We start from the raw sequence: 24,546 nt of genomic DNA, 5'->3' as shown, positions 1-24,546 counted from the left end.
ATAGCGCAAAGCCGGAACTGGATGTGCATAACTCAAGTACTTCCGATTGTCGCACGGAACGAGTAAACAATTGAAGTTTTATATGTGCGAGGATAAGAACCTACTGCAAGACCTTCAGAAATATTTTATGCTGCTTTTTACAGTAACTTAATTTAATAAAGCACACGTCACGCTAGTTTCAGCACCTACGTATATTGCTGCCTTCGTATCGGCAACACTGGGAAGACATCGCTCGAAGTCATCGCTCACATGAAGTGCGACTTGTAGGCGACGAGCGAACGTGACAGCCTTCTCCATCGCGTCGCTTGTCGCTGTCGCGCGCAAGATTGCTCGCATGGAGTTTATACTTTAGAACTAAATGAGATGAACAGAAATGAATTATGGACCTCATATTTGTAATAAGCACATAAAATACGTATGTTGTGAATGCTATTTGTGCACGTCATCTGTATACACTAATCATAATCTTTTGGCTTGCTGTGTGCCTCGGCTCTTTCTCGTGCAGCTACTCTGGAATAATAGCATTGCATTGACCGGCCTCTCATAATATTGAAAAGTTATCGCCATAACTTGAGGGGGAAAAAATTCTAAAAAATTTCAGTGCAAAACCCAACTCTCTTTTCAAAGGGACACTACAGAGAAACAATGAGCTTGTAGTGGCATCATCATTGGCATTGCATCAAGACAGCTCCTGAAGCTGATGTGTCCCGATCTGCTCTCGGGTAGTTGCTCAGGCTTTCAGGCGGTCACTCAGCCCCTGTGCTTGTGCTGGTGGATGGTTACTGAAGGTGATCATTACATAAAAAAATGAAGGCCAGACTTCCCATTTTGAAGATTATTTTAATTGTAGTGTTGGGGATGTTATTGTGATGTCACAGTGGTATTGTTGCCTATTTGGCTTCTTTTTTTGCAAGGAAAGTATGTTCGTATTACTTACGCCTGTTCCTGTGGTGAGCGTCGGCGTCCTACCTCCTATCTGAGCAAACAAGCACAGTGAAAGATGAGAGGATTAGAGTGAAAGCGAAGCCTTCGCCCTTATCTTCGCAGTGGGGACGAAAAAAAGTGGTGAGCGCGACGAGGAAGCAGGAGCAGGAGGGTATGGTGAAAGCATGAGAAGAAAAGCATAGTACTGCGCACGAGGGGCTTTGCGGCGACACTGGCTACGAGATGGCACCAGAGTAGCTTGCGTCTGTATGGAAACAGCGCTTCATTAGCGGAGGTTGTCTGCAACAGCTGCTCTTAATCTCTCACGCGCTTCCTCTCGTGACCTCCCGATTAGCGAGGCAGTTGCGCTACACCTCACTTCTGCAATGTGCTGCACGAGCCAGGTTGTCCGCAGCAGCCAGTATATCGCGAAGTGAAAACACGAAAGCTGCACTCAAGTTTCGCATAAAGAGTATCGTAATTGTTCTTGAATTTTTTTTACTTATTTATAGGCAAGGCATGAATGGTGTTCTCATTTTTCATTTCCCACAAACAACCAGGTAATGCCCAGTAGATATATAATGTATGAAAAGTTTGTGTGGGAAAATAAAGAGGATGTTGCCTCTTGTCTCTTTTTGTACTTAAATTGAGGATGAAACAACGAGCTATGGAAAGAATGATGGGTGTAACGTTAAGGGGATAAGAAGAGAGCAGATTGGGTAAAGCAACGAACTCGAGTTAATGACATCTTAGTTGAAATCAAGAAAAAGAAATGGGCATGGGCAGGTCATGTAAGGAGGGAAGTAACCGATAGTCATTAGGGGTTACAAACTGGATTATAAGAGAAAGTTAGGTGGACGGATGAGATTAAGAAGTTTGCAGGGACAACATTGCCACAATTAGCACATGACCAGGGTAGTTGGAAGTATGGGAGAGGCCTTTGCCCTGCAGTGGGCGTAGCCAGGCTGTGGATGATGACAACGTAGGATCTCTGTTAAACAGCACTTTGCTTTCTGTCCCCATGTCTGCTGTGTGCAGGTGTATCCTGGGTGAGCTGTTCACCCGCAAGCCAGTCTTCCAGGCCAACCAGGAGATGGCCCAACTGGAGGCCATCAGCAGGGTGTGTGGCACACCCTGTCCAGCCGTGTGGCCACGGGTCATCCAGCTGCCCCACTGGGCCACCTTTCGACCTAAGAAGCAGCACCGGCGGCGGTTGCGCGAGGAGTTTTCCTTCCTGCCAATTCCTGCTCTTGATCTGCTGGACCAGATGCTCGAACTGGACCCTGAGCGTCGCATCACAGCTGAGGCAGCCCTGCGCTCCCCCTGGCTTGCCCAAGTTCGGCCCGAGCGTATGGCCCCACCCGAGTGAGTGTGTGGTACTGTTTTGTCGCTGCCTTGAGTCTTCCCATTACTGTAACCCGATGTGGTTGCTCCAGAGCTGTGTCTACTTGCTGTCATTGAACATGAGGTTGTGGGTTTGTGACGTTATCTGCACTACACCAGAGAGCAGAAGGCAGGTACGTTAATGCCATGATAATAAAAAAGCCCTAATGGGCAAAATTAGCTTTGTAGCCCTCTGCTATGGCACGCACCCCATAGCCCAGCTGTAGCTTCAGGAATGTTAAAATGAATCAACCAAGACATCATTGTCATGTCTCGTGTAATGTTCTTGGTAGAGTTACTCCGTTTCACATGCTATTTTTCATGAATTAATGAGACAGACATCAACTGTGTGAGCAAAGTCTTCGCCCTCATTCTCATACCACTTGTTTCCTCACAAAAATGTCAGTTTCTTCAATGTGCACGCCAGTGATATAGGCTGCTGCTTTACAATTTTGTCACCACGCCAGGCGGGGTGCCCCTGCCCATCAAAAACCCACAAATAAACATCTGAGAGTGTTTTCTGCTGCTGAGAGCCCTTGTAAACTTCTGAGACTTCGAGTGCACCGGTTTCCATTGTAATGAGAGAAAGCTGTTATTTCCTGTGTTGAAGCATGCAGTCTTAAGGGGTAGCCCAGGGTGCGTCTACCCTTGGAAGTGGTGCTCATGCACATTTGTCTATGTTGAAATGCAAGCAACTTTTGCAGTCAGTAGCATAATTATTTGTTTGCTATAGAATTAAGCTGAAATGATTCAGCCAAACGCAAGCCTACTTTGTCAACACAGTTGAAAAATGTGCGACAGTCAGCAGCACCGCTGTCATTACCTGTTCAAACGCTGTGGTTTCATAGGCTTGTATCTTAACTTCGATAGTAGCAGGACCAAATAGGTGATAGTTATGGAGAGGGGTACTTACTGTGTGCCATCTTACTTCTTGCAGCCTCCCGCACTGGCAGGACTGCCATGAAATGTGGTCCAAGCGTCGCAGGCGACAGCTTCGGCTAGAACAAGACATGGCAGGCACGTCATCGGGGCCCCTACCATCTTCAGGCTTGCCCATGAGCCTGGGAGGAGGCGGCAACAGTGTGCATTCGGCTCCAAGCACTCAGGACATCTCTCGAGACGATGGGCCCCCACTTGGTGGGCGGCCCTGTGTACTCGATGGTGAGTGGGCATACTGTTCAGTTCTAGCCTGTCTTCAAATTATTGGTGAAGCAAGTACAGTTAAACCTCAATATAACAAAGTCGGTAAAATCGGCAATTGCTCCGTTGTATTGGAATTCAACTTTTTTAATAAAAATAAATACAGCTGCTGTTGAATTTGTCTCAGGCGGAAGGGGCTGCGAAATTTACCGAATTATCGAGCAATCGAAGAAAGATAATTTGAATGATAAAAGTACAGTCGAACCCACTTATATCGATACCGGTTTCAACAGTATATCTGTTACAACAATGAGAAGCTGCTGAACCCTCAACTTTGGTGTGTTTTCCATGGTGAAATAACCCGCTTACTACAATGCCTCGATGCCGCATTATCGGTTATAGTGATGAAGTCTGGCTGCCGGATGTCCGAGCCGAGAGGTAGAAAAATGTGAAATCCTGGAAAAGAAAAGAAGAAAACGAAAAATTCGAGCTGCTGCACGATGTGCCGCTGCTCCAACAGCCGTTGTGCACTCATCATCCAGTCGTCTCCACGTGCCTCTCTCCCGTTGGCCTTCCAACCCTCCTAACACGAATGGGCAGCACCCATAACTCCACGCCGCCCCGCCCTCTGAAGCATGAATGGACTACATCAACTGTGCTGCTCGCACATTGCTCGCTGGCTCCTCATTCAGCGCAGTTCTGCAAACAGCTTAATCGCTTGCGTTCTTCTTTGTTGAATGCGGCAAAATCGTACCTGCCCACGCGGTTTCTCACAGCCTCGTTTCACACGCCGCTGAGACAGAAAATGGCTGATTCGCTCGCTGATCATCGGCGATGCACGACATTGCCGGTGAAAAAAAAGCGCATCGCTATAGATTTGGAAACTAAGCTGGAAACTAAGTGGAAACTGATGAGGCGATCATCTCGAATGTGCTTGTATCGAATAGCGACGGCGACGACGGCAGCGATGACACAGTAGGGCAGACTGCCTCAAAGTTGTCTTCACAGGAGGCGAGGAACCTTCCGCTGCACTACGGGGAGCACCTAATTGCCTTGGAAAAGGATGTCGGCAAGCTTCGCGTAAAGCATACAAGACTGACGGACATAGGATTTTCTCGTGCAAGCCAGTGAGAAGTACGTGGCAAGGTGCTTGTTCAGTAAAACCTCGTTAAACCGTACCCGCTTAAACAGTAATTTCGGTTTAAAAGTAGTAAAGTCAATTCCCCAACTCAGTGGCCATTGAACATAATGTATTTTGTATCCGCATAAACCTTACCAGTTTATTGCGTGCGCATCGGTTAAAACGTAGCGTTTCCACTTTTCATCGCGCAAACACAGCGGTGCGTCGTCTCCATCGGGCGGCCCGGCAAAACAACAAGCCTCAGAGATCGGTACAACGGCCTCCAAGCGCCCTGCGCGTTTGCATGTGAAGCCACATCAACATCAACCTCATTTCGACGCCGTGCTAAAGAGCGTTGTGGCGTCATGCAAAAGGACTCGCGTCATGCCAAAGCTCGGATAAAAAAGACCGGGTGGTCAGCATAGAAGAAAAATTAGACATTGTTCGTGCTATCTAACGTGACACGAAGAAGTCGGCGCTGGCACGTGATGGATCTGCTGTTGACTACAGTGTGTGGCATATGGAATGCGAAGAAGTTGCTCGGCAGTGCTGCTGCAACCACGAAGAGATGTCGGTTACAAGGTTCGACTTTTCGCCATCATTACCTCTGTTGTTGCCGAAGTGTCGACTAGCGACAGTGATGAGGACGACACGGAAAGTGACAGCACAGGCGATTCAGGCCTGACAGGGGCAGAAGCTGCGCATTACGTCAGCCTCATGAATGCAATTGTTGCGACAAGAACAACACCCCGCAATGAAAAAGGCGCCCTACGACTTCTGCAGCGCTACCGCCCACGTGCACGGAGAACATGCAATGCCAACGAGGAATCTGCCATGCGAGTGTTTGCCGAGAAGGGGCTGGCTGAAAAGCTGGCTCGCAGCTTCAGTAAGTTTGAAGCCGTTGTCATTGCTGCTAGGCTGCCGCGGCATCAAACAAAAATAACTTTTGTCGTGCGAAGTGAAGAAATATTGAATGTTTTTTCCCCTTTCATTGCACTCTTTCCGAGTTCCGTTTTTGACAAGTAAGTGGGTGATCTCATGCCATTTTGGTTAAGCAGTACTACCATTTAGTACATACTTTTTCCAAGCTTCGGCCTACTACGGTTTAACGAGGTTTCACTGTATATTGAAATCCTGCATAAGCACACTTCGTTGTATTGAGCTTCTAAATACAGTCGCCGACCGTTTATTCGGACCTCACGGGGACTGCGAAAATGTCCGAATAAACAGGTGTCCGAAAAAGCAGATTAAGAAAAAAAAATGAAATCCTTTATTTCCACGCACTTATTCGAGCTTGGCAGTAGGCTTGGAAGAAAGCGTGAATGCGCCGTTGCACGCTGTTCCGTTTACGCGCAATCAGATAAGCCTGAATCTCAGAGAGGGTCGTACGGTCACTATTAGCGGCTGATAGCACAGTCACTGCTTGTACACGCTCCACATGCGACGGCAGCGTAGCACATGGTGAGTAATCTTCCGACTCTGAGTCATCGTCCGGCGGTGCAGCAGAAACCTGACGAATGATCTTGCCGTCGTCGAGTTCTGCGCATGTCAATACAGCAGTGTCAGCACCTATGAAACTGTCAAATGAGACGGTGTCCGGAACCGCAATGCAACCACTGCGCAGGTCTCGGAAGAACATTTTCCGCGTCAGGTGGGGCGCACATCGGAAGGCGACTTAGGCCTCCCGGCACCCGCTAGCCGGCATTCCCCAGCGAAGTCTGTGCGGGCACTGTCGGCGCCATTAGACACTTGACGCGATGTTTCCGTACACCGCGTTGGATCACCGAAACCTCGACACAGCGCACAAACGAAAAACGTGGCCTGCTCGCAGCGTCGTGCGCGAAGAAACAAACAAGCTGCTGGATTGTCTTGACATGGCTTACTAAGCTGAAACCGGAACTGCTGCAGAGCCACTCTAACCAGGCAGAAACGATGATGATGAGCGGGGATTTCCAGTAGCGCCACTTCGTGGGGCAGCAAGGAAGCTCTGTTCAAAACAAACATGGTGTTCAGCAAGTCGAACGATGTATGGAACCATGCACCGGTCAGTCGGTGCATGGTGCTCTCGACCGAGTTGGCTCAAGGAGTGTCCGAAAAATCAGACGAGAGGTTGCAAGGTGTCCGAACTTTCGGCAGTTGTTATACATTATGGTCTATGGGGAGAATGGCGGTGCCGCGAAGCTGACCGAATAATCGGGCATGTCCGAATTTTTGGAGTCCGGAAAATCGGTCGTCGACTGTACATGGTTTTCAATAGACAAGAAGTTATAAAAAGTTAAACACTTCATTATATTCAAAATTTTGTTTTGTTGAAGTTCGTTACATCGAGGTTAACTGTATGTCAGAGTGTGTGGGCCATGTTCTTGATGGACCTCATTTGGTGGTGTGTTTGTTGCACCAAATTCTCAATGTGAATTGTTATTTGAAACAATCGTTTATGAAAGGCCTGCATCAGTCGAGCATGAAAAGTACAAATGTTTATTGACAAAAAAAATTTTGGAGTAGACACAACATCGTTGTATATAAACGTAGCCTGAGTCCACTAAAGTCTTGTGTAACTGTGAAAGTCATAAAATCCACTTCTAACAATGGCAGCTCTAACTAATCTTCATTCATCAAAAATTTAACGAATTGAGTTTTGCAATTTACATCCAGGCAATGGTATGGTATCACTGGTGCTGTGAACATCGGAGAACCTTGAACTTGACCCACTTTTCAGTAGCTCAGCGGCTAACTTTTTGCTGCCAAGCGCAATCATGGGCTTGATACTTGACCACCTTCTAATGCGGTTGAATGCATAAATGTTCACATATTGAATTCACTTGCAAGTTAACCCTTTCAGGGTCGTCACCCTATGTGTTCGGCTGACGCCAAACTTATGAAAAAAACATGCATATTTGGAATGAAGCGCCGCCACCTAACCCCAGATGTGCAGCAACCTTTCGTGACTTCTAGAAAAAAAGAAAGAAAATTCATATGGGGTGTAGCCCGTCGGCTTACGTCAAAACTAAATTTTCGCTTCGTTCCATGGTGTCGGCCCTCGTGTTAGTGAAGTAGCGTTTCCACTTCGCCTAGCTTATTGCCAAGCGGTTCAGCCCACACTTAGGCATTATGTAAAGGGCTTTCTCGCATCTGTTGTTTCTAGTTAAGGGGATCAGGGAAAATAATTTCTATTTCGTTTGTCACTGGAAGCACTACCGCAAGGTGCTCGCCCTTGTAGCTTTTACGCAGGCATGCTGTTGTTGTTTTTTTTTTTGTGTGTGTGTGTGTGTGTGTGTGTGTGTGTGTGTGTGTGTGTGAGGTGCGCGAAAACTGATAGAACCTAATCTAGAGATCTAACATTTTATAGCTGTGAACTTCTCATTTCGTTTTTAAGACGAATGCGCACAACTGAGCTTTGTTGCAGGTGCTCGCATGGGATGCCTAGCATGCCTGCCAACTCTTCCAAATTTTCAGTAAAATGTACAAATTTTGAGCAGTATTGCGATTTTACGGAAAACATTTTATTTACAAACAAAAAAATACCTTGAAAATGTAGAACTACACCCTGGTACCTTGCGCCGCCACGAGAGCGCACTACGTATGTGTGGTATCATCAGCAGCTGCAAGGCTATAGTTACTTCTGTCGTCTACTAGGGTGGTCACGAATCCATATCCAAAGCTTGATAGTGCCTCTAGCGCCTCCAAGAACCTGTTGTCATGCTGTTGCCTTTGTTCGCATCAGCGCGCAGGTTTGAACTTCAGTCAGCTTCAGTCCCTGCAGTGTTGGCGTCGCCTTTTGTGTGACTAGCTGCCGCATTGGACGCAGTACGATTCTGGCCTGTAGTGGCTTCGCAGTGCAGTGGCGGGCTCCCTGCCCTGACAGTACTTCCAAGTGTTTTTGAAATCATACATGGCAGAATTTCCATGATTTGTGCCGTCGAAGAAAGGGGAGAAGTTTGGATTCTGCACCATGTGTGCCTGTGATGTGAACACCTCGCATGGTGGCAAGTCTGACATCAAGGTCCACTTCGCTTCGAAAAAGCATCAGGGATGCTTTTCTGCATCCCTGATGGCTGGCTGTCCGTGGCTCGCGGACAGCCAGCCAAGTTTAGCAAGTTTTGTACGCAGCGACAACAACCTCGGTGTGATTCGTGCAGACTGCCTCTTCATGGCATCTTTAGTTGAACATAACATCCCGCTGAGTGTCAGCGATCATGCTGGACCGCTTTTCCGGAAGTTGTTCCCCCAAGTGCAAAGAAGCGAAACGCTACGCCTGTGGACTAACAAAGACGACGTCAGTTGTTTAGGAAATGGCCGCCAACGTGGAGACTCCTTTGCTGGATGCCTTAAAACAGCAAGCATTTTCGATCGTTGTGGATGGCAGTAACAATAGGGATATGCAGCTTTACCCTATTGTTGCGACATTTCATTAAAGAAACGAGTAGAGTTGAAAGCCACCTTCTTTGCCTCAGGACAATCCAAGGGTAAGTGACGGGTCACAAGGTTGCAAATCTGGTTCTGGATGAGATGAAGTCTCGGAAATTGCCTATTGGAAACCTGTTGGCTATGTGTTCGGACAATGCCAATGTCATAATAGGCATGAAAAACAGTATTTCTACTGTACTGAGAGAGGCTCAATCAGGTTTATAGGGGTTAGTCGTCCATGCCATCTCATCAACTTCACCGCCCAAAAGGAGCTTCATCTCTTCCTGTAAAGGTTGATAAGGCTTTGGTAGACAATTTTTTTTATCTAGAGAAAAGCTCGAAATGGAAAGATCGACTTAGATTTCCAAAAAATGCATGACGCCGAGGTCAGGGAGATGTTGAAGCATTCGCTGACACGTTGGCTGTTGTTGGGAAAGTGTTTGAAGAGGCTGCTCGACCAGTGGAAACCACTACCCTGCTTTTTTAAAATCAGAAACGAAGCAGTGCAACAAGCAGAGCTTGTTTTTGTAGTCATACCAAATTCCGAAGACTTCCTCACAAACCCCCAAGAACCCTGCACTGACCCCAAAGTCTGCTACACATCTTCTCAAGACTGCTGCTGGCCTCGGGAAAGAAAGCACCGACGGCGATGAACTCTCACTAAAGAGGAAAGGAGCACATTCTGGACCTTAAGCAAAAAAACTGAAACTTCATGCCAAGGATTCTGGGAAAGCCAGCCACGTGACCCGTGAGGAGCGCCTGTTTTATTTTTTGTCATCGAAGCTAAATGAAGCATGCTGTCTTTTTCTCCAAAATGTTATACCGGTTTTTGAGAAGGAAAAGTGCTTCTTCAGGTGCAGGCTTCTCAGATTCAAGTCCTGAGGGGCCTCCTGAACTGCCTTTTCGAGGATCTCCTAACTAGACTTGTGCGTCCAGGTGTTGTCAAGGCATGTCATTCATTGCTGGAAGTTGACTATGGAGCTGTAGAGAACCAGAAAGGTGATGAAGACATAGTCATTGGCAACACAATCTACTCTGTGGTTGAGACACTGAGCTGCATTGAGAGAGAGCAGTTCTCTGCTGTACGTCTGTACTTCACAGCAGCATGCGATTACATTCGTCACAAATTCCCGCTAGAAAACGTCAATCTCAAGGTGGCTGAAGTTGCTCAAATACAAGCTCTGGGAACTGCTTCATTCAACAGCATCCGTCATTTTATTATGGAATTCCCTGCTATCCTTCCCCAGCAGAGTTTCGAATCAAAAGCAGCAGCTATCGACACACTTGAAGTCGAGTTTGCCAACTTGCAAGCGTATCAGGTTCCAGCCGACAAATTGAATGAGCCAAGGTGTGACGTGCAGTGGTCACAATTAGGAAGCGTTCAAAGTGTCGACAGATCGCACAGGTTTCACAGAATTCCAATGGTTATGCTCGGTATTCTCCTCATTCCCCACAGCAATGCTGAATGTGCGAGAGTATTCAGCACTGTGAACAAAACTCGGGAGTTTCGCTCATCTGTGTGTGAGAAACCACTCGAAAGTCTGCGGATGGTCAAGGGACACCAGAGTGGTACTTGCTTTGAGCAGAGCTACACGGAGAAGTTTCTGAAGCAGGCAAAGTCGGCAACAGCAAAATCATTGCAAAAATAAATTGTGCCCCAGTGGAGTTTTCGCTCATTACTCTCCAAGACATGGATTTCACTCGCGGTTGTGAAAACATGAGTAAACTTGTAGCAAAGGGTAAATGCCATTAAAAAAAAAAAGTTGCTGGTAAAAAGTTCCCCAGGGAAAAAAATAAATAAATAAAAAAGTAGCGCTCGGACATGCGCTGCAGCAAACACTCGTGCCATGTACCGTGTTGAAACTGTACTGGTAGCTCGTCGTCAGTGCACTGCTGAAAACATGCATATTTTCGGCACATCACTGCTGCAAGATCTTGTGCTACTGGGCACCCAACACGTCTGGTGTCTATAAGCAACAGCACTCCTCACACAGAGCCTAGCAAGCGCTGTTGCATGTAGGCACCAACTTGTCCATAGCCTGGTGACTTGAAATATCAAGGAAATGCTGATCAAATTTGTAATCAATTTGTAGCTAATCGAAAAAGTAACCGAATTTGTAGCCATGCTTTCAGCTCGATTATATACCACTCTTTCGTCTACTGTTCTTGGCTGGCTTACCCCATCGGTAACGTGGGTGGAGTGTCACTGTGGAGTGGATCAGGAATGGCATCACTACAAAATTGCAGCCCTGAACTTTAAGAAAATGCCAAAAATGTGCCAAACTATTGGTGCAGTTGGCATACCGTGCTTCAGGAACGCAAAAACAGAGAGCACAGTGAATAAGCAAACCAACAATGCTCTGCGAACGCACAAGCATGCATGTTGTGGAAGTCATGTGTACCTTCACTTCCTTATTCTGCTTCGTCAGTAGTCGGAGCGGCACTCCACCCACATTATCAATCATGTCGCTTTTTGGCGATAATGCAGCTGCACACTATGTACGAAAACTTTTGGCTAATGACTTCTTCCCTACATTTTCGCATTCGAGATTTCAAGGCATATGGAGTGGAGTACAAAAATCATTTCGAGATAAGAGGTGAAAATATATGGAGTTGACACCGAACCAGGAAAAAAAATTTTGTTTAACCAATATTTCGTGTTATCAAAGTTCGTGTTAACGAGGGGTCACTGTATTTATGCATGGGCTGCACACTGTTTTTACGTGTGTACACCTCATCAGCTGTGGCCATGCAGCTGTTTATTTTTGTGGGAATGACTCAATACAGAGATATGTATGGATTTTCTTTTTGGTTATTATTGCAGTTAATAAATTTTTTGGCTGTAAGGCGTCAACTCAACCTTTAATGCTGTCATGAAATTAGTTTCCTGGTGCCCCGCAGTTCGTGCCGTCGCTCATTCAGCTACATCATCTTTCATATGTTGAATTCCAATGGCAGATCTAGATCAAGTTTTTCTGCTCTGTATGGAGCAATCCTATTCCAATGGCAGAATGGGAGCGTGAGATGTGTGTTCCAATGGCAGATTGGGACCAGCCGCGGATCCCGGATTGCTCCGTGGAGCAAAAATATTTGCTCCGCCGAAATCGGCAGATTTGACCGCAAGTCCTCGTGACGTATTTCCTTCACCCGCCTCTGCTTCCTGTCACGGTCGCCTGTTTCCGGTCGCGGGCAGCTGTGGACGACATGGGAAACGTGGATGCCGCTTCGCGCCGTGCGATTTTGTTCGGGCTCCTAGATAGCTCCGACTCAGACAGTACAATTTCCAAGTCGAGTGATGATTCTTCTGACACTGACAGTGAAATGGGGTGGTGGGTTGCACCTTCGAAGCGCTTGTTCCTCTCTTTATTCTAGCACCCTCTCACTTGATTTTCCTGTACTAAGTGCCCCCACGGGAGCGCACGCATTCCCTTCGCAGATATGGTGTGAGCAGATGAGAGCGATCTCAGTCAGAGCGACGCGCTCCGTTTGTGATCCGACCGAGCGCACGCGATCTACCATTGGAATTCAACAATAGATGGCTACGCGCTGCCATGTGTGTGCATTGTTGCTTCTGCACTGCCCAAAGACTGCATGGGTGTCTGACTGAAGCTTTCCATTCACCTTTCGCCTGAGAACCTGGGGAGCTTTTCACCGTATAACCTCATGCATGGCACGACATTTAGACAGCATGATATCGGCACAGTGCAGAGACGTATTGCGTGGCATATTGGTCTCCTCCTTGGTTGTTTCCACAGTCGTCGACTAAGCACCGATGAGATTCGTATGTCAGTAATTGTCCGATAGCGCGGTGCATATGTGTTTGTGCAAGATATGTGTGCTACGTTGCCCACGGTCTCTGCACTTCATGCATATACGGGCACTTTGGTTTTATGTTGAAACTCACGGTTTTGTATTCGCAAAATGTTGCGTGTGACACGACGTGCAAGCCAACATCTGAGACTGCCTAATCTTGTAACATACGCTTGCAGTGTACCAAATTCCAACTGCTCCAGACATGCTGTTTACATGCTAGCGATGACAAGCGGTGTAGCAAACAAAGCTAAAATAAAGGCTTCCCAAGGTGTTTGCACATGGAGGTTCTGCTAAGCAGATACAAATTTATTTTTTGTTAATGTGTAGTTCGCATCCATGAAATTTGGGCCCACCACCGTCCACTCTTGCGAGAGCCCTGTCATTGTCAGACCTGAACATGACAGTTCTTCGAACATAATGAAACATATTAAAACTGAGCTGCCCTAGCTTATTCTTATTTTGTTTGAGGTTAAAGTTGTAAGTTTTTGTTGTGCAAGCTGCCCGCCTTCCTCCTGCACCACATGACAACTTTTTTTTTGCAAATTAATGGGTATTATGTCACTTCACACACCACTCTCATGACTTGCATCTGCATCATGGCGCATGGAATGTAAAGAAAAATGGTACATTCAAAATGAGACAGGAAGGCAAGGACAGGGTGCTGCTACCTAGTCTAATTGATGCTCAACACCTTTGGTGTTTGATTTCATGAGCACTGTTCTCCCGACCGTCTTGTGTACTGGGCCAAAGAAACTGTGTGGTTTCTTTGTGTGTCTGTAATCTGTGGTGCTTCACTCAGTATCTCAACCAGTGGCCTCCTGGTTCTTGAAGACTGCATTTCAAGGGAGCCATAACATGCGATCATTCATCCCTTCGTGTTGCTAACATTGTGCACACTTCTCTTTTCGGCTGCCTTCTAACGGTTGCCGGCCACTCTCCCCCTGTTTGTGTGTCACGCTGTTGCTGTTCAAGCTCTGTGCTGTCACTCCTCCTTCTGGTGCAGAACCTGACAGTTGTAAGTCTGCCGACGGCTCTGACAGCAACCCGGCTGCGCCCAGTGTGAACAGCCAGCAACTGCAGACCAACCTCAACACCATCACGGCTGCTTTCCAGAAGCATGAAACTCTCAGCATTGCCCAGCTAGCCAATTTGCTTAACATTAAGGTGAGCTCGTCGCTTGGCACAGCCCATTGATTTAGTTGTAGTTTTCTTTCCAAAAGGAAAGCAAAGCAATTGCCGGCATTATTACGGCTCCTTGCACTTTTTTTCCTGTAATCCATCTCATCAGGTCCATGCTATGCAGCCTGTCTAGAGGCTATATCCTCTTGCTGAAGTGAATGCACGCACACACGCAGCAGGTCTCTGAGGCACGAATCTCCACCATATTTGATTGTGTGTGCTTGTGGAAATTATTCATGATCTACCACTGTTTTGCATCAGAAGCACGCAAGGATTGAGTTGCGTCTAACCATGTCCTTTGGTTGTTGATCACATGCACAGCTTGTAGGTACTGGGGCTAAGCCAATAAGTAATGGATGGCAGCCCCACAGCTAAGTGAGAACCATGTGAAATGCATGTTTGACAGGTTCTTTGACGAGGCATCACTCAATGTGCTCCTTTAACACATTGTAGTTCTTGTGGCCGAAATGCTAGCTGTGGAGTATGTAGTTGCTTTCACTGATAACTGCACGGAACACAGTCTGACTGTATTGCTGTGTTGCTCAGTGTAATGAAAGTGCCACAGCTAGGCTGAAAAAGTGCCAGATATATGTTCCATGTGGTTGCCACTTTACTGCTCCAGCTGTCAATTTATAGTTGCAGGTGGGCTGGACAGGCCCCTGCTAATCCATTTTTTGAACTACTATTCTCTACTAGTTCATCAGCGCACCATGTCACACAGTAGGCTGCAATGCATGGATTTGGTGAGATGGGAGCGTAGCTCTCAAAGTATTGAATCATAGCTTGCGGTACTGATAACTTCTTAGCCTAGTTGAAACGTAGTGTAAAAAAGTTTAGACCAGGTTGAAAGAGCAGAATAGGATAGCTGTATGCTTAGGCCATTCAAACACGACAGAAAATAAAATTTGACATAAATAGGAATAATTCTGAAAAACAAAAGCCTTAAAAAAATCTGGAAAAATAGGTGGGGAGGGGCAGGCTGTGGCAGATGTTTGTGTGACAGCATCTAGCATGAGAGCTTGGATTGGCTTGCATGTTTCACTACTGAAAATGTTGCTTACAGTTGCCGTCTAGTTGTTTGGACTTTGTTAGAGGGCATTGAAATGCTTCTAGAACATTTCAGAACTGAGCTGATCTGAATTGATCCATTCTGTTTGAATGTATACCCATTAATTGGGTACACCTTCAGATCCTTCCAAAAGTAAAAAGGAAACTGAAAAAATAGGTGTCAACTGCAGCTGCTTTGCGTATGGCACATTCCTGCCTTCCTCTTGTTCTGCCTGCCACACGCTGTCTTGCATGTTAAGACCACATTAGTGTCCCTGTTGCTCTGCTTTTTTTGTAGCTTTTTTCTGCCTCTGCTGTCCCCGTATTGAAATATTTGGAAACACTACCCTGAGGGAGGCTGTACCTGCATTTTATTGGTAGACTGGATGCTGCGCAAGGATGGCTCTGGTTTCTCTTGGCAATATTGATGAACCACTCATAAAATAGCAAAGATAAATGTTTTATAAAATATGTGTAATAGGTGATCCAGGAAACATAGTAAGAGTGTCAGTTGTAGGTTCCCATACCCGCTACCTTTGATGTCGTATATTCTGTTGCATGCGGCCACTTTGTGTATGTGGCAGGAATGAAAGGAGGGAAGTTTCACCTCTTTTGATATTCTTTGCTTACAGTCTTTTTCTGGTGATAATTTAAGAAATTTTCAGATGAAAAACTTGCTCCTCACGCAATGTCTGCCATTTTTAGGTGCCTTTGAGTAATAAATGAATAGATCTCTCTTTGCAAACTTCTGAAAGCACAAGTACCTGCTTTCTGGCGAATTGAGAGACTTTAAAAGGTACTATGACACCCTATGACTTCCAAGTTTGTTATGCAGAAGTTTTTGTCGTCATTCATCTGTGCACGTACTTTTAGCATTGTGTGCTTGGTGTCTTTCTGTCTACACAGTGTGCTAGTGAGAGGAAAGAATTTCTGAAATGAAGGCTGTTCAGAAGTATGAAAAGTTGGCGAGTCGGTATGAGTTCATTTCTTGGGTAATAGTGGCACTGAAAAACGAAAAAAGATTCTTCACTTCCAGTAAGCAATGCTTGAGTTGAAAGTTCTCACTTCTTTTCACCACGACTTTTTTTCCATCATGTTTTCTCTGTAATATCATTGCCCTGAGAAATGAAGACTGCTTTAGCAGGATAGTGGGGAAGAGTGAGATGCTGGTTTGCAATATGTTATTGCATATGTTATTGTATGGTGAAGTCCCATCCTGACTCAAATGCTTTCAACCCACCATGCTCATAGCTTTAGCCAGTGGCTGCTGGCACAAACCTTAAACCAACAGGTCCTTTGGATGATGAAGTGGAAGTCGGGGTTGTGGGTTCAGTTCACGGCTCTGAGAAGATAGCGACAGAGTGCATATAAAGTCGAACCTTTTTACAGTGAAGTCGCATCGGCCTGGAAATACCTTTGTTATGTCCTATATTCATTATAAGCATAAATATAAACATTGACGGAATGAAAAATCTTGATCAGATCTAGACAAAAATAAAACGCGAGTGGTATGCCTTCAGCGGGCCAGTAAAAGGCCTCCTGCAGATTTTCATCGCGTGTCAGCGTCTTGGCACGCCAATGTGAGGCACAGGAGCAGCAATAAATACCCTATTGAGCATGAAATGCTTTTAGCTCCTGTTGTCAGCGACCTTCTAGTGACCTTGAGCCAAAAGCCGGAGCCGTTATCCTGGCACTCAAAATAGAACATCAGGCAAGTTGCGAGAACAAAACTAGAATCATCCAGGCAACCAGTCAAAACTTAAGGAAATGCAGTCTCTGGCCCCCAACCCTCTGTACAGGACCTCATTATTAACAAATTACAAAAGAAATAGTTATTTCCAATAGCGACATTCAAAAGGCAGATACAGGGCACCATACACTTCATTGTCATCATTTGGCGATGAGGCAGGGTTGCCTGTGCTCTTTTTGAACGCCAGTGGTCTGCGAGTTCTTCGGCACAGGTTTTGCTTCCTCTTGAGAGATGGCACCATGTTGTGTGGCGCCTCCTTTGGGTGGTTTTCTTCTTCTAGCTTGGGCAGAACACTCTGTCTCCCTGGTGTCTTTTGCAGCCTGTTGTGCTGCCTTCAGCTGGTGTTCTTCTAGCTGGGCAGCGTCCATATGGACCGATGCGCAGTATGCTGTGGTGTGGCATGGTGTGGCATGGTGTGCCGTTAGAGACATGCACTACACCCATTTTAAGATTATGGCTAGTATCGTCTCCAACCATTCTGCTTTGCTGGTTGCCATTTCATGCCTACATCTACTCTCGATTGTGGGAGAGCCAGCATTCTTTTTTTTTTCCATGTATAAGCTGCATCCTCATATAACTTGCACTCCCAAATACAACCCAGAAAGAAAAAAACAACAACAACAAAGTGTGTGCATATAGCCCACCCAAATTCACACAACGGTCAAATCTCTAAATAGTCTCGCATATGTACGGCTCTTCCACATTGTATTTTCAGTCCGCAGCTCTGTTCCCCATCTCTTTGGCAATGCTGATACACTGTTAAAGTCTGCCGCCGAGCACAGCTCTTGTGATCTGAACTCTGGTTTGTTGGCGCCAGCTGCTAACACAGCAAAAATGCAAAATGGCAAAATGATGAAAGAGGGGAGAGGGGTCTCAACACTAGGGGCTGTGGTTTTCTGGCAGATGACGAAACTTGAAATAGGAGAGAACTTTGCCTGAAGTGTGCATGTGTGGCTTTGTTTCAGTACCACATAAAAGCCCCTTCATCAGCTTAAGCTTTATTTTAACAAAAGAAGACAGAGAGCGGGTTGGCGCTACTTAACTGACTGGTGGTGGTGGTAGTAGTAGCAGAAGTATGGATGGGCTTTTTATGCCACCCCTGCTGCCGTGAAGCCACACCTGAAGGCAAAATTTGCATATAAGGTGCACCCTGACTATACTGTTAATTTTGTTGAATTTTTGGTGCAGGTTACATGAAGATACAGTATATGTGTGCTTTGCATCTCAGCGAATAGGCAACTGTGCAATCGGTGTCATCACATTGGCTTGCCGACTGCAGTCCAACCAGCTAGATTGCTGGACTAGACACACACGTTCATCCAGTGTGTGTCATTTCAAGTTGCGTTTGTTGAGTTTCACCACCAGCAGACTTCTCGGACATGGAGGAGACCACGCATGGATCCGTACTCCGCTACTATAGCCATCAGTCTAGCCTGTGTCTAATCTCGCTCTTGATCGCCTATATGGCCTACGAGTTCGAACATACTGATGGCAAGGATCCTGCAATGAGTTGTTACCTGCCACTCTGAAATGTTAGATGACTGCTCTGCTTAAGTCGCTAGGCCGAGCCAGCGCAGTTTTGTCAGAAGTCGGGAACCAAACATGTTGTTTCGTGCCAGTTGATACGACAGCAACTTTGTACATGCCCGCTGTGTTTGCGGCATTATGCAGCGTCCAAATTTTTGATTTTTCTAGTGCTTGGCGTAGGTGGATGTACCACAGGAAAGACCAAATACAGTAATCACAAAAGTCCGAAAAATAAAGCTTCTGAAGAATGAGTTAGCAACTGTAGTTGACATTTTTGTTGCCAGAATGTACACTAAAAACGTTAATACATACCCACTTGATAATAAGTAATTCCCGTTTTAAATGTAGTCATCATGAATCCCCCACACTTTCCCCACACAACTTAATGTGTTGGTTGACCGCTTAAACCGTAGTACTTACTTCATTTTTCGGCACGTACAAGTGCCGAAAGTGCACGTACAAGGCACACAGACCTTTCACGGATTCCATTCACCACCGATAGATACCGTATTTACTTGAATCTAGGCTGGCTGCTATTCTAAGCCGATTTTCGCATGTCCAAAGCAAGAAAGGGGGAGAGAGGGAGAAAACTTACCTCAAATGTAGGCCAAATAAAAAAAGTGAGGACAACGTTCACAAACTGAAAACAGCGTTTATTCAGTATGAACATGCCGAGCTCACTCTACGTCATCGCTGCTAGCCTCGTCGCTGTCTTCCTTATCGCTATCACCTCCTCATTGTGGCACGCGCAAAAAGCATCTCCCCTTGCCCCCTCCAACAGTGGATGTTTTTCTCATCGCTGCTGAAATCCCGCCCTGCTTGTAACGTTTGACGATACCTCTGGGGCTGGCAAAACTTTTCGTTTGAATGCAGCACTATAGTGGCATTGCCTGTTTGGTGCCTTTACAATAACGCCGTGCCGCACACTGATACAACACAGGTCAAAAGGGCGACATCACTCTTGTACTTCAGTTGGCTACTGGCGGCTGCAATACTGACATTTCTAGATGGCGCTAGCCATGCACCATATTTATCATTGTCTATTAAAAACTGGCAAGTATTTTAAAATCCTCCAATCTAATCCGTTCTTAGAGTTCAGCATACGATTATTTGAAGAAAAAAAACTAGCGGCCTAGCTTTTAATAAATACGGTACTTCAAAACATGGTGGCCATGATGTGTTTCCTGCTCCCATAGCTTCTTGCGCTTCCACGTCATCCACAGCAACGACGTGGAAGTGGATCATGACCCTTCTGTATCCAACGCGGCGTATGCGTTGACCGTCGTGAGGGCATTCGCAGGGAAGTGGGGCCTTGTGGAGAAACTGACTCACAACCTGGCCAAGTTTGAGGAAGTCGTCACTGTGAGGCCGCCACGGCGGCAAGTGAACATCACAGATTTTTTGCTACCTACTCGCCAATAAAACTTATCTGCATGTGTGAGTGAGAATTAGTATGTAGTTCTTCTCTGGCTGACAAGTTTATAGCCTCTCATCTGCCGTTGTCAGTTGATTAGTACATCGCTTTGTGCGTACCTGATACACATTCCATGCCAACAACATATTAATAAAGTTTTACTATGTCATTTGAGACATCTGCAAACAAAAGTTTGCTTCACTCTAACTGATACCTATAGTTGGGTACAACTTCAGAAAAAAGGGAGGCTCTGCCCAGATGACCGAAGCATGACAGCCAATTGCCTCTGCGACTGAAATAGCCCCGCTCAGAAAATCATGCTTCTAAAACGCGTAATTCCCGGTTAAATAAAGACTTTTGTATTTTGATGACTGTTTTGGTAGAGCTATTGTGATTGTAATGCTAAAGCACATGCCAGATTGCAAGAGTGAAATAACCCCATGCCTTCTACAATGCGCAGCGTTGTCTGCTTTTTAGCTTCACAGCAAGGGACGAAAGTAGAAAGAGCAGCTCTGCATGCCTTTTGCACTGGTTTACATGTACACGGCGCTTTTGCACTGGTTTACATGTACACGGCACATTTGCTAGTTTTTTTAGCTTAAAATGAATCGGTTGATATTTAACAAGTACTTAAAAAAAAACAATGCATTCATCGAAACCATTACAAAGCTGGGGCAAGATGATGGCGACCAAGGCAGGAAAGGTACAAAAATTCTTCATTCATTGTTTTAAATAAATACTCATGGTTTTAAATAGCATAAGATTTTTATTTTTTGGTTTTGTATTTTCGCAAACTTGTTTTCAAGAATGTGGTAAGGTTGTTTTTTTTCGTTATCACTTTTTTTTTACAGCGACACAGTAGACGAACATACCCGCCGTGGTTGCTCAGTGGCTATGGTGTTGGGCTGCTGAGCACGAGGTCGCGGGATCGAATCCCGGCTACGGCGGCCGCATTTCGATGGGGGCGAAATGCGAAAACACCCGTGTGCTTAGATTTAGGTGCACGTTAAAGAACCCCAGGTGGTCAAAATTTCCGGAGTCCTCCACTACGGCGTGCCTCATAATCAGAAAGTGGTTTTGGCACGTAAAACCCCAAATATTATTAGTAGACGAACAGACCCACCGCTATAAGTAGGCACCAGACTTTGGCAAACTTTTCTTGTTGTAGCTTCACTTTGGAGCAAAACAAAACGCCATGAAACAAACATGCAGGCTGTCGGTTTGAATCGGTGTGTTGCCGCGGGATGCTGTTTTCAGATGAAGCACAGTGCAGTGTCAGCGATGCTCGTTGCAATCTTTCGTCACTAGATCACAGTTAAGAATAAATGCACGCTGCACAAATCGTGCATCGTAAGCTCGCAATAATATTACTGGCATGGTAGGCCACGGCAAACAGTTTGGGAATTCACTCTGACAAGCGCACGACTGACGTGGCTCAGCCCATCAAGGCACAAGCGGCCATCTTCTCAATCGGTGGGGTCACCGGCTGTCCGGCTTACGGCGTCAGTCTTGAGTGCCCAGTGGTGGAGGCTTGTGTGCATCTGCCTTCGAGGCGTTAACACCCCTTTTTTCTAATGTTGTACCCGACTGTAGCTGGATACCACATCTTCAATTTCATTTTAGCAGTAAAATACTCCATTGAAATAAATCATCACCAAATTTTATATTTTGTTATATCTCGTAATTAGTTATATTCGTGTTTGCTATGCTGAGATGCGACTGCGCGTGTATTTTATTCATCTAAGTTGTCATATGAGGGCATTGTTTTCTAGTTGTGCTTCTTTAACCTAGTTGGACACTGACTGAGCTACTGGTGAGAATAAATTGTCGACCTTGCTCTCAGTTTATACGCAGACTGGCTTTAACACATGCCCAATGTACATAACTTGACGCTGAGAGTTCTCGGATAAACCTCCGGTTGGTGAATGATCGGTATGGCATCCACTTTCCTTGGTGCAGCAGAAGTGCTTGGAAATCGGTGCATGCATTATATCTTGGCACCGGCTAAATACAGAACATGGTGTTATTGGTATAGAACAAAGTGTCATCAGGGCCACACTAGTACAAACGGCACATTACCAGCATTAGTGGCGCATGTGGCCACGTTGTATGGAGCTCCTGTAAGGGTATAAACACTTTCCTGCAGGCCCAGAAGTTAGTTCTTGCTTTCACAGTAGACTGTTGACTTGCCAATGCGCCACTTTATGGAATTTCCACCCCTCTTCAATCAAGAATGATTTGACTGGGTCAACTTTTGGGGCAGTATGTGCTTACCTGTGCACTGTTTTCACAAGGGGTGCTCCATGGCGAATGAATGTTCCTTTCTGCTTTGTGTTGTCACTATGCAGGTTGATACCTCCACAAAGCAGCTTCTTGAAAACCTGAACATGCAGCTACTGCTGGCAGCAGCTGCCAAGCAGGCCCAAAAGGTGCAGATGGCCAGCCATCAGAGCAGGCAGATGCAGCAGCAGCAAGTGCCTCCACCCCTTCAGCAGCACTCAACAACACCATTGCAACACACCCAGCCAGCAGCACAGCAGCAGCAACAGCAGCAGAAACCACAGCAGCAACCGCAGCAGCAACCGCAGCAGCAGCAGCAGCAGCAGCCATCCCCACAGCTTCTTGTGTCATCCTCCAGGCCTCAAGCGGACATGTCAAGGGTTGACGAAATGGGCGAGGGCTTGGAGCATCCCAATGAGACAGGAGGGGGCCGCCTAGCACGGCCACTGCAGGCACCTGTGCTGTCACCCCCACAGCCATCGTCTCGCAGGCCACCACCATCCCACCTTGTGGAGTCCCCCACACATTCTAAGTGGAGGAGTGGCGAATCAGTCCCACCTGCTGGCTCCTTGAGGCCACCTGTGCCACAGCACCCACTTCCACCTGCCTCCGGTGAGCCCACGCCTGCTGCCTTGCTTTTCTAGCATGCATCTGAAGTTCGTCTCTGTGTGGTGCACAGCATGCCCAGAATACAGGCAGAAAGATTCAGAACAAAGGTCAGGCAAACTAGCCTACCAACACATTCTTAGATCTACTATATTATAATGTTTGGCACATTTCAAACAGGCTGAGGCACCATATGTCAAAAAAGTTCAGCAGGACCTATCTCACAATGACTGTTGATGGTAATTGGCTTATCATTAAAGCATTATAGCGACACTACGTGTTGCCACCATTGGAACATCTTATGTATGAGGTGTGTACTGCAGCGGTACTCCTCTCTAGGGATTCCTTATGAATACAGTCACCGACCGTTTGTTTGGACCTCACGGGGACTGCGGAAATGTCTGAGTAAACAGCTGTCTGAAAAAGCAGAATAAGAAAAAAAGAAAAAGAAATCCTTTATTTCCACGCACTTATTCGAGCTCGGCAGTAGGCTTGAAGAAATCGTGAATGCGCTGTTGCACGCTGTTACGTCTACGCGCAATCAGATAAGCCTGAATCTCGGAGAGGGTCGTACAGTCACTATAGGGTGCTGAAAGCACAGTCACTGCTTGTGCACGCTCCGCATGCGATGGCAGTGTAGCACATGGTGCAGCAGAAACCTGACGAATGATCTCGCCGTCGAGTTCTACGCATGTCAGTACAGCAGTGTCAGCCAGCACCTGTGAAAATGTCAAATGAGACTGTGTCCGGAATCACAATGCAACCACTGCACAGGTCTCGGCAGAACATTTTCAGCGTCGGTAGGGAGCACATCGGAAGGCGACAAATCCTAGGCGTCCCAGCACCCGCTTGCCGGCATTCTCTAGTGTAGTCTGCGCAGGCACTGTTGGCACTATTAGACACTTGACATGATGTTTCCGTATGTCGCATTGTATCACCACCACCATGCCGTCACGCCGACGCCAGTCGCACAAACGGAAAATCTGGCCTACTCGCAGCGTCATGCACGAAGAAACATATCGGCTGCTGGATTGTCTTGACCTGGCTTACTAAGCCAAGACCGGAGCTGCTGTTGCCACTCTATCGAACCAGGCAGAAACGATGATGATGAGCGGGGATTTACAGTAGCGCCACTTCGAGGGGCAGCAAGGAGACTCCGTTCAAAACAAAAATGGCGTTCAGCAAGTTGAATCGTGCGCCGGTCAGAGTCGGTGCATGGTGCTCTTGATAGAGTTGGCTCAAGGAGTGTCCGAAAAAATCAGACGAGAGGTTGCAACGTGTCCGAACTTTCGGCAGTTGTTATACATAATGGTCTATGGGGAGAATGGCGGTGCCGCGAAGCAGACCGAATAATCGAGCATGTCCGAATTTTTGGAGTCAGAAAAATCAGTCGGCGACTGTACATACCTTTGCCACATACCCAGTCCTGCATCCTCAGTGGTCCATGTCGGTGTCAAAGTGATTAGTTTAAAAGCGGTACATTAGGTGCACAATGCCACAGCAGCCTGATGCCCTCAGCAGCCCCACACACTACACATTTGACCAGGGACTACCCAGAGGCTCAAGTTTGGGGGAAAACTTTGTTTGGTTATAAACATGTATACATACATATGTATGCAATATATGTACATACGTGCATACACACATAGCCTTCTGGAAAGGTGTCATATACCCTAAGAACGCTAATCGCATTAAAAGCGGATAACAACATGCTGGAATTTGTGCATGATCTTTCCATGACATATAACTTGTCAATTTGTAGTCGTAGCTAGATCATTGTTCATTAAAGGTTATCAAACTGGGTAGCAGCATTTTACGGTTTTGTGAGCGGTCAAAGCAAATCCAACCCTGTCCCGTTCTTCACTACTCACTTCCACAATGTCTTGAATTAAAGAAATTTCACATAGTGTTTGAGATTTAAAAGGCAGCTCTGGTGATTTTGTGACCCTGTCAAGG

General features: G+C 46.3%; 1 protein-coding gene across 7 annotated transcripts in view; it reads left to right on the top strand.

The window, feature by feature from the left end:
• LOC135917004 (cyclin-dependent kinase 12-like) overlaps nt 1–24,546 on the top strand; it is a 95,804-nt gene that overhangs the window by 39,106 nt on the left and 32,152 nt on the right. For all 7 annotated transcript variants that reach the window (XR_011511393.1, XR_011511390.1, XR_011511392.1 and 4 more), the window contains exons 7-10: nt 1,963–2,289; nt 3,245–3,468; nt 13,791–13,951; nt 22,053–22,596. Coding sequence is in view for 2 of the 7 variants with exons in the window: in XM_065450459.2 (XP_065306531.2) it covers nt 1,963–2,289; nt 3,245–3,468; nt 13,791–13,951; nt 22,053–22,596 (1,256 nt within the window). In the remaining 5 variants the exon portion in view is untranslated. The remainder of the gene's footprint in view (nt 1–1,962; nt 2,290–3,244; nt 3,469–13,790; nt 13,952–22,052; nt 22,597–24,546) is intronic.

Source organism: Dermacentor albipictus, chromosome 1 (assembly GCF_038994185.2).
Source record: "Dermacentor albipictus isolate Rhodes 1998 colony chromosome 1, USDA_Dalb.pri_finalv2, whole genome shotgun sequence".
Classification (NCBI taxonomy): Eukaryota; Metazoa; Arthropoda; class Arachnida; order Ixodida; family Ixodidae; genus Dermacentor; species Dermacentor albipictus.
This window is presented reverse-complemented; position numbering and strand designations above follow the sequence as displayed.